Source organism: Gavialis gangeticus, unplaced genomic scaffold (genome assembly GCF_001723915.1).
Source record: "Gavialis gangeticus isolate Ggan-Ray unplaced genomic scaffold, GavGan_comp1, whole genome shotgun sequence".
Lineage (NCBI taxonomy): Eukaryota > Metazoa > Chordata > Crocodylia > Gavialidae > Gavialis > Gavialis gangeticus.
In genome coordinates, this window is record NW_017729022.1 from 121,317,446 (window position 1) to 121,328,291 (window position 10,846).

General features: G+C 43.9%; 1 protein-coding gene across 2 annotated transcripts in view; it reads right to left on the bottom strand.

Annotated features, from left to right (window-relative positions):
- The window catches only part of ANAPC1 (anaphase promoting complex subunit 1), a 103,462-nt gene that overhangs the window by 32,951 nt on the left and 59,665 nt on the right, over positions 1–10,846 (bottom strand). For both annotated transcript variants that reach the window (XM_019516111.1, XM_019516110.1), the window contains exons 28-34: positions 6,089–6,360; positions 4,415–4,649; positions 3,043–3,134; positions 1,729–1,863; positions 1,468–1,550; positions 889–967; positions 347–421 (exon numbers count right to left, since the gene is read on the bottom strand). In XM_019516111.1, coding sequence (XP_019371656.1) covers positions 347–421; positions 889–967; positions 1,468–1,550; positions 1,729–1,863; positions 3,043–3,134; positions 4,415–4,649; positions 6,089–6,360 — 971 coding nt within the window. The remainder of the gene's footprint in view (positions 1–346; positions 422–888; positions 968–1,467; positions 1,551–1,728; positions 1,864–3,042; positions 3,135–4,414; positions 4,650–6,088; positions 6,361–10,846) is intronic.

Below are 10,846 nucleotides of genomic sequence, written 5' to 3' on the forward strand. Positions count from 1 at the left end.
TGCAAGCAGGGAAGACTTTCAGAAGACTGGGGAGGGTGGGAAGGGAGAGAGGGAACAGTAAAAATTCTGAATTGGGGAATAATGAGGTCTTGGAAATGTTTCTGTCTCCTGAAAACCTACAAAGGCTTTGTGAGGGCCTTCCTTCACATAGTAAGACTTCATAAGGTTTGCCAGGATTCACTACTCGTCTCTATAAAGGTCGTGAATCTCATTTGAGGCCAGAATAACTTTCTTAAGATTCCGTTCGGTCAGTTTCCACAGCAGGAATACTTTAAAAAGCATGGAAATTCTCAGAGAAAAAACTCTGTTAAAAAGTGAAACACTGAGTGAGTATATTAGTACTTACTTGTGGCACATTGCTGTCAACCCACTTGGAATCAGGCAAAATGTCATCCCATAAAATCAAGCATCGAGCGAGTGTCTTAAGTAGTAAGGAAGTTCAAACAAAAAAGAGAGAAAACTTATGGAACATAATCATAATATTTCTGAATAGCATGAATACAGCTAAATAATTATTTTAGCTTATTAAACACATGGAGGTTGACAGGACAGAAAATTTATATTCCACAGAGGTGAAATCCTAGCTTTTCAGCCATTGTTTTAGAGAGAAAGTAGATAAACTCTCTCATTGAATATCATGAGAAAACTCAAATTATGCTTGCATACAAAAGAACAGTAGAATATACCATTTCAGTTTACATATTTTTCACTGGCGAATTTAACCAAAATTGAATTGCAAACCTGCAATGATGCTGATATCCTACTTAGTCTTAATGGCTTTCATAAATGTATTAACTGAGAGGTCTCTCAGTATATATACACACACTTATACACACATGCATTTCAGTACCATTACAAGAAACTGGAAAAGGAAAAAAATAGTCATACCCTCAATAAGAGAAATTCTGGTTTAACAAAGTCCAGTAAATACATTGTATCAGGAGCTCGAAGCCAGTCAGCAATGGACCTATATTAAGCACAGTAAAGTATTTTACATCATGTACTTCAGCAAAACACAGACTGTACTGAGCCACATACTACATCAGTAATCAAGTAATGCAGTCATTAACTGATAGGAGAGAAAGCTGTTTAGTGGTTCAACACTAGAGCTGCAAGCTCTAGATGCTACTTGTTTCTTCACCTGCCTCATGGCAGGATTTTAGCATAAAATGGGGATGCCACTTGCAAGAGAGTTGTGACAGTGTGCATTAGTGTTTATGTGCTTTGAAATTGCTAATTAAAAAGAGTCAATAAACATGCATAGTATAAATTGGCATTAGAAAAGCTAAGAAAACAGATTACACTCTTAAAGTGTAAGAACAGAGTAGCTTATATAGAAATTATCCCAAAAGGCACATTTTTATCTCAGATACGTTGTGAATTCTCAAGAGAAGATTAGAAATATACAGGAACTTAAAAGCAAATTACAAGTTATTTCAAACTTCAAAGCGATGTTAAGATCAGTACCTGTTATTAGTCTTTAAGTAGATCATAGCAAGTGCTAGTGTTGCACCTGGACAAGTAACATCCACATTTATGGTATCTCCTTCCTGTCAAAATATAATGTGCACTTTCAGTCCAGTTTACTATATTGCACCATTTTACTAGTTTAATAATTCAAAATTGAATTTGCTGGGAGACAAGTCCATAGCAATGTGCAAGCCAGCCTCTATACTACCCCCATTTCTGCTTAAATTAGCAGGCATTCTCTCCAACTGTAACAATTACCTTGATCTGATAACTTGGAGATTTGTGTCTCTCTCTGTGCATTCCTGCTTGGAATCGTCGATGACCTCCAACCATGTATTGGTAAAGCTGCTCAGGAACATTAAGGTCTGACATGCCTATCAAGTTGCTGCCATGCTAAAAAGAGAGAACAGATAGAAGGAAGATAGAATAGTGCCTTCATACATGGCCATTTTAAAGCAGCGAAGAAACTCTTCAGCTAGTATGAATTCTGTCACCCTACCATTCCAAACAGCAATCTAGCTTTATGCTGTCTGTGAAATGTAAGAAACCTTGCCTCAGAGGTTAAGGACATGGGCAGACATAACATTTCTAAACCTTCTTGTGCCTTAAAAGCACTATAAAACAAAACAAAAGACACCAACTACACAGGTCTACAGCACTATGAATCTACCCAAACTGTACAAATATAACCCTTGATGAAACAGGAATAATACCAAAGCACTGCAAGTTGTTTGTTCTTTCCACCAGAGCACAACTGGGAGTTGACCCATTCACTAGTACCTCATATGATTTGCTTTCCACCTTCCCTACCTCTCTGATGTGACCCCTCAGTGACACTGCCAAACCTACTAACCTAAGGGCACTAGCCCTACTTTGAATGTGCCCTCAGCTTTTCAAAATGTAGACCCAAAGGCATACCACAGCCATCATTTTCTGAACCAACATGCCAGAAATTTGGCTTTTTATAGGCTGCGTAAATGCTCTGCATCACACAATACTCTTTACATCATGGAAGGCTCTGGCAGCTAATGTCATCACCGAAGCTTAGCAAGTTATTTGAAGCACACAGACAAATTTAGCTTCTGCAAATTCTCTGTTTTTTTTATAAACTCTTGCTTGCAGATTTATTATTAGCAATGTAAGAGAAAGTGAAAACTGAACAGTGGGTCAGTTACATGTGGACATGCAAGTCAGATCGCCTTCCTATGAGAAGAGTATTTTAAAATTATATTTCTGTGTGAATACTCATGCTCACAAGTTCAAAATTTGTTTTTGATCATCTCTGTTTTTTTAAAAAGTTATTACCAAGAACTCTGACAGAAAATTCATTCTTCAATTATCTGCAGAAAGTGAACCCACACAGACATGAACACAGCCACAACTACTTTCCAATTTGTGGAAAATTTGAACACACTTGCTCAGTTGCCAATGCAATTAATTAGAAAGGGAATGACAGACATCACTCAAACATACTGATGACATTACTGTCCTTTGATTTGTAATTAGGGCACTAATTCAGTTTATAATGTTTTCCCACTACCTGCACTTTAGTGAAAGGCAGGTTGGACTTACCCCCAGACAAACCATGCCTAAGGCCAGGCCAGATGCTAGAGAATAGGACTCTCTGTCAGTGCAGTATTCCATTTCAGGACCTGGTGGACGTCCTTAATAAAACAAGGAAACATAGCATGATATTAATCTAAAATACTAGCCAATTAACCTTATTGGCAATACATTTCAGTATTCAGAAATGACGGTAAGCCTCAGATCTACTTTATTCAAGAATACTGGGAAAATACCTTCTAAATGCATTGAGACCATTAATTCTCTCTCAAATGCAGCATAAATTGTCAAAAACTATAGAGGGAACCAGAGTTAATATCCACAGGGCTATGGTGCAAGCAGGTACTAAAAGAGTCATTACCTATCCCCATGCAAGTAACAAAATTTCAAAAGCTATGAAAGTCACAGAAGAATATATACAAGCTTTTCTATTTATTTGTGAACTGTTAATACATCTCATAAACCATGATTTGGCTCATAATTCTTTCAACTATATATACTATAAGAAGTTCAAGCAAGAGTACCCCTTCTCAACATAAAATAATGTATGAGAATTTATTGACATTTGCTGATGATATTAAGTAGCTAGAGACATAAATAAAAAGGTATCTCTTTTAAAAACCTAATTGAGATTTAAAACAAATGATCTGTTGTCTCTTTAAACAATACATTTAAAATTGTCTAATGGTTAATTGTAAAAAAATAGTAGCAATAATACACACAAACATTTACACTCCCCACCCCCACTATGCAATGTGTAAAGAATATTCTGTTCAGAAGCTTAAAAGTTTCCCATTAAACAAAAGAGCTAGCAGAAACCCTGAATGAGTGACTACAAAGTGATTCAACAGAGGACCTCAGATGAGTCATAACAATCAGACCATGTGGGAACTAAGATTTTCTTCAAGATAAGCATAAATGGTTTCTACGCTGATCACTCCTTCAACTTTGGGATGAGACTGTTTGTGTGTTCACTCCGAATAAATTTTTATTTGGAACCTCTCCTTTAAGTTTTTAAGTTTTAAAAGACTCTATTTCACTATCTACCAGCCTTTAGATTAACACTCATAGAATTAATCAAATATACTCAATGCATATTTTCTGCTATTCATCAAGTACTAATAGCATATTGTTAATTTGGCAGTTGACTGACAGTGTTAATTTAAATACTGCACAGAACACTTAGTTTACAGTAACTTTTAGTCCCTTATACTGCAGAGTGCATGGGTTGAGAGATGAGACAGGCAAGTATGGTCCCCAATATATTTAAACTGAGCAAATAGGCAGTAGATCAATTTTCAAGTCACATGTACTGTGTAAAACATGTACATGCCACATACACACAGACCCACACGCACACACTCCTGTTTTATTGTTTTACCTATTTCAGCCAGCAGTACCTCTGCTGTGTGCCGGTGAGCAGTTCCTTGATATACCAGGCCTATTCCTATCACAGCAGCCACCTGGACATTGTGTGGGACATCCAGTTCTGTTGAAGTTGGGGGTAGGAGAGCAGGTATGTGGATGCTAAGGAGCCGAGTAATAGCCATATCCATTGTCCCTAGTTTGGCAGCAGAAACACCAAGCAATAACCCAATGCTCGTCATTTCATGGCCCTGAAACAGGAAACAAAGAACACTGAAAATGTTAAATATAGGTGTATTTATCCTAGCTGAAACCAAAGTCTTATATTTTTTAATTGAACAATGTTCTTCCTTGGAGGGAAGGGGAGGATGCGTGGGCTTTGGAGACAGCCACCACCCAGGCTTGAGAGAAAGAGGAAGGGGGCTATAAGAGTGAGTGAGCAAGCGAGTAATCCACTGGATATGAGGCAGAGGAGTTGGACTAGGTCAGGATGGGAGGGAATATGGGCAGTGGAAGTAACTGTTGTTTTCTTTTATGGAGGTATTGAATGTGGGTTGGAAATCAAGGTTGGGTATAGGAGGAGTAGACATTCTCTCTCTCAGAGGCAGGAGAGTGGGAGGGGGAAGAGTGCACTGCTTTTGGAGTTTTTTTGTGGGGGAGAGTTTGTTTTGTTGCACCTTATTTTAATGATGTATTCTCTTTCCTTAATTTTTTTGTCTTATAATAAAAGTCACCCTGGACCTTTTTTGGGAAGGACAGAATATGCATCTAATTAAAAAATAAATATAAAAAAATAAGATAATTTGTATGGTCTTCGAGTTGAGAGAAATTTTATACTGTGTGCCATGCTGAAGGGTTTCTGAACTAAAATAATTTAACAGGGATATAATTTAGCGGGGCTAATTCTAAGGCCTTAAACTCAAAAGGCATTAATTGTATTCTGCACCTAACAATAAGTAGGAAACATAAACAATAGGAATTGCTCCATAAGGAATGTCCAGAACTAATTCAAGACCATACTCTGTTATAACTAGCTGATCAGCTCAGCAATCCAGAAAGCACTCAGCAACAAATGAAAACTTGACTATTCATCATGATCAGCAAATCATTTCTGATTCAAAAGCTGTTTTCAGTGCTCTACCCACATTTGAAGCCAGGATGAGTCAGGTAAAACTCACTGCTGTTGGAGAGTTCCCATCATTTTTTCACTGACATCTTGGACAAAGATAAGAGTGTTAGGAATTAGTCCACTGAAGAATTTTACTGTATTTTTGTAGCAAAGTGCACAAATAAATTTGTAAGCCCTGTACAGTGAAATGAAATGAAATCCATTACATTCCTATAGAGTGAGCAGATACCATTGCAAGGGTAGAACTATTGAGATGTGGCTGGGAAAAATCAGCTCAAAGTTATGGCTGCCAAAAAATTTCTTATACAAAGAAAACCTTTAGAGACCAGCCAGTGCTTTCTAGGTGATGTCCTTTGAAGGTTCTCTCTTCATACAAACTGAAATATAGGCATAACGCCTATTACCAGCTAAGTTCTTCAGAAATTCCCTCACACCATGATATCCAATATCAAGTATTTAAAAAAAATGGTAGAGGTGAACAATGTATTTAGCTAGCACAGATAACAAAAAAGCCAACATTAAAGACATTTATGCCTCTTGTTTTTTGAATGAAGACCTTACCTTGGTCAAATAGTCATGTATGTTGAGTGTGGCAAGCTTTGTGAGGTGCCCGTTGAGACCCAAAGCCATGAGGAAACCTGCATATTCATTGGCTAGATCTGCATTTTTTGGCTTGTTATAGACAATCCAAGCAGAGTCTATCTGGGAGGTAGGAGCTATCTTCAGTCCAGCAGCTACACCATTATGAAAACTGGCCCAGCAAGCCATATTTGGAGGCACATCAATGTTCCCACTGTTGAGGTCAACAGTAGTGTTCCTAGGAGGAGCACGGCCTGCCCAGGAAAGAATCATTAAACAAATGTAAAACAGTTGATGCTAAAATCAGCTCACCTTTAAAATAAGCAAAGTAATGGCATAGTTTAGCAGAGTACTGACACTGTTTTACTCAAGGAGACATAAAAAAATAGGGCTAAAAACTCAAAATTGCGCAAAATTATGCAGATACTTTGTAGCACTGGGAGCATGGTGTGGGGGGTCTGGAGCCCAGGGAGTGGTGGGGCCCACACACTCTGGCAGGATGTGGGTACTGTGGATCCAGAGTTGAGGGGCAGCAGCAGGGTGGGGGTGGGGCGCACTGTGGCTTGGGAGTGAGGAACAGGGGCAGAACATGGGCACATCAGTGCCCCCCCTCTCCCCGCCCCCGGTGCATGCACGCACACACAGATGTCCTCTTTTTTGAAACTGGAAATATGGTAACCCTAAAGGAATGCAGCCTAGTGGTGTGTAAAGCAGTACCCAGCAGGTAAGTCTATGGAGGGCAAGCGGGGGGGGGGGATGGAGCCACAGGCAGTTCATCCAGAGGCATGGGTGAGGGGGCTCCTAGATTTGTGCACAAAGTGGAGGCAGGCCTGCTGTGGGTTGGGGCTCTGTGCCCTGCTGCCCTTGCCCTGGAAGCTGCGCATTGGCCATTTTGTGGCCCCTGTCCACTCAGTGGCGGGAGAGACAGCATGGCATTGCATGGCTCCCAGGGCAAAGGCAGCATGGTACAGAGCCCCAGCCCACAGCCTGCTTCCACCCTGTGCACAAATCTGGGGACATGCTCCCCATGACTCCCCCAGGGGTGCTCACAGCAGCAGGGAGCTGCCCCCTCCTCCCGCCCCCCCAGCACTCCTGAACAAGACACCTGCAGGTCCATCCCACTTCCGGCCCTGGCCCTGAGGTCCCATTCACCCCAGTCCCTGACCTTACCCCACTCCCTCCCTCACTGTGGGGACCTCAATCTGCCCACCCAGCCCCTTCCCCTCCACAGATTTACCTGCCAGGCACTTCCCACCCCGCCTTCCTGCTGCAGTCGCCCAGATCCTGCGTCCACTCTGCCCTGCGGCTCCTCTGCACTGTCACTGCTGCCCCACTGGATGGCCTAGAGTCAGCGGTGATGGCAGTGGAGAGGAGCTGCAGGGCAGCCCAGGCACAGGCTCCAAAATCACATGTGCAATTAACGCATTAAAAAAAATTAACACATTAATTCTTGCATTAACCGTGCACATTATTAACTGATAGCCCTAATCAAAAAAGACACCAGTAAGCTGTGTGGCATTCGTGTGCTATCCCCTACAGAAGTTAGTATCCCTCAACTGTCCTGTAGGTTGGGAGAACTGCTTGGGGCTCAGGCAGTTTCTGATTATTTGATTAGGCTTCTACTTATAACAGGACAGCAATTATCTGGCAGTTTCAGCACCAACAGAAAATATCACAATTCCATAGGTCAAAGGCTAAAACCAAGGCTCCTTCCAATATAAAGAACAAGCAGCTAAGGAAGAATAACTTAGTTACAATATTCACTGCATCAAGCTTAATCAAAAGAAAATTCATGTTTTCTGCAGGCGTGCATAACAATTCAGTCTGTGTGCATAAAACAGGGGTGGGAAAAATTGCCGGAACCAGCCAACGGCCAGACTCCATTTCCCAGCAGACCCGGCCCACATGGCTGAGGCCAGTTTCCATGGAGACCCCGGCAACAGCCACACTATGATAGTGCAAGGCCAGGGCTTCCAAGGAGACTGACCCCAACAGCACTGACAGAGCACATAGCTGCTCCAGAGCTGGGCTGGGATCTTGCAGTAGTGGCTCTGCCCTGGCTCCTTCTAGCAGTGACAGTGTGGTCTGGAGCTGGGGCAGAGCCGCTATCTATGGCTTGCACACCCCTACCTGGGGTGTTGAGGCTGCAGATTGCAGCTCTGCCCTGACTCTGAACCATGTTGTCACTGGCACAAGATCTCAGCCCAGTTCCAGAGCAGCTCCCCACCCTGCCAGCAGGAGTGGCGCTAGGGGGAGCTTATGGTGGGGGGGGGGTATAGCCACCCCACAATTTCTGTAGTCCAACATCATCACCCTTCCCACTGCCAGCACTGCCATTGCACACCTTGTTTAGGCAGCGGCAGCTGAGCCTGCCCTGCTCCCACCCACAGCACATCCCCCAGGTTAGTCCCCCTATCAGGAAGAGACTGGTGCCACTAGGGCAGTCTCCACAGAAACCCTGGCCCTGTCCTATTACAGAGCAGCTGTTGCTGGGTTCTCCATGGTAACCAGCTCCAGCCATGCAGGCAGGGGCTGCTGGGAAATGGAGTCCACTGCCAACAAGATCTGGCCCATGGGCCAGACTTTCTGTACCCCTGGGATAGACCCACCATATTTACCTGAATCCAAGATGACCACGAATTTAAGAGGACAACCCAGTAAATAAATTTTCTATACACAGAAAATTATAACATACTTATAAATTTTCCATGTATAGAATCTAATTACTGGAGTCTCATCTTAAATTATGCCTCCCCCACCACTGTAGCAGGAAAGCAGTGGCATTCTGGGGGGCAAGTGGTAGAGGGAGGCAGTGTATATATGTGTGGGGGGGGGGTCAAGCAGCTTAACACCTGAGCTTTGCCTCCCCAATACTTTGCCCCCTGCTGCCCCCGCCCCACCCATGTCATGCTTACCCCTGGCTCAAGCTCTGGCAGCTTCCAGCCCTGCTTTAGCCTGGGGCACAGAGCATGCATTTGCTCCACCCCCAACCCAGCCCAGCAGCTCCAGCTCCAATTCCAGCGTGTAGCCAGAGCTGCCACCACCATCACTACTATTGGGCCAGGCTGCGACTGAAGCAAGCACAAGCTCTGAGCCCCAGGCTGGAGCAGGACTGGAGCCTGCCAGAGCTGGAACCGGAGCCAGAGCCAAGCACGAGTAAGCCGGTGAGGCGGGAAAGGTAGCAATTGCCTCCCTCCCACTGCCTCATACTTGAGTCCAAGACAAGGGACTTTCTTCCCTTCTATCAAGGCTGTCCAACTGACAGACAACATACAGCCTCCAAGGGGTTCATTTATTGCATCCCCCAGCCTCCTGGGTGAGGTGTCACTCTCATCACTCTTCTACTGTTGCTGACAGTTTGTCCAGGCTTCCTTTTCCTCTTGCAGCTTCTGCATCCTGCCCTGCCCCCCTTCTCCCCCTACCCCCACACAGGGTGAGGCAGGGAAGCCTGTGGAGCACAGGGAGTCTGCAGCCAGGGGAGCTCAGGGGGACCCAGGGACATTGGATGTAGCTGCCCAGGGACACTGGATGTAGCTGTTGGATGTAAAGAGACTGCTGCTGGCAGGGCAAAGAAACGGGTAATCCTAGGGTAAAGCAGAAAGAAAAATGGATCTAACCAGGAACCAGCAGATGGAGGGAGAGCTGGGACTGTCTGGACAAACACACTAGGACAGGGAACTGGGGATATCATACTCTGAGACTGGATAAGCAGCCCACAAAAGATGATCTGGAAAGACTAACAATGAAGATAAAAAACATGGACAGAGGAGCAGGCGAATGAGGCTGATGAGTTGACAAGACGACAGAGGGAAAGAGGGAGAATGTTGAATGACTTAGGAACCTGGGAGTGGGGGGCAGGAAGACAAGGACTGATTTGGGCAAGGAACTTGGGACTGTTGTGGGAAGAGGCTACGTGAGGAAAAGGGAGTGGCTAAGGTCTGGACAGGCCTTTAGTGCTGTTCCAGAGGCAAAACCTTGATGCAGTAAATACTGTAACCCTACTACTGCTGTTTGCACAGTTAACTCCAGCAGCCAAGTGGCAAAAGTCTATGCAGTTGTTCTAAAAGGTGTAAATCCTACTGACAATAAATAATTTTCTGTGCTCCTACTTGGCTGCTGTGACAATTATGTGGTTGTATTGTCTATTTTGATGTTTTATGTTGAAAGTGTTTTTTTAGATAGGATTTTGTTCTAGTGGGGAAGGGGTTCATGGCTAGAGTGCATAGGGGCTAGGTATGGCCTAGGTAACTGCACTCTGCTCTGTGCATGGTGTTGGAAGGGCCCCTTTCCTGAGAACTCTGACCATCTAGAAGCTAGGGGAGAAAGAGATAATGAGCAGGGGAGCCAGAGCATGCATATGCATGTGTGGGCTGTGTGCGTCTGCCAGAATGAGGCCTGCTGGAGTCCACTGAAGCCTGCTGGTGTGAAACCCCACAAAGTGCAGACAGACGAAAACTGCCACATGGGGACGGCAGCTAATAAGGCTGAAATGGTGGGGCAGAGGCAACCTGCTAAAAGCTGGCAGAAAAGCTGAGACCCCTCAGGGATGAGGTGGAGTTTGCTGCAGAGACTAAGGATTCCAGCCTGTCATTGGAACTAGCTGGGGACTGAGAAGCACTGGCCAGGTATGAGGGTGAAAGCTGTGAGGAGTTAGTTTGTTTTAAACATTTATTTTATATTCTGTTTCCCCCTGTTACGTGGCAGTGTTTTTTCCCTACTTATTAAAGTGGGGGGGGGGGG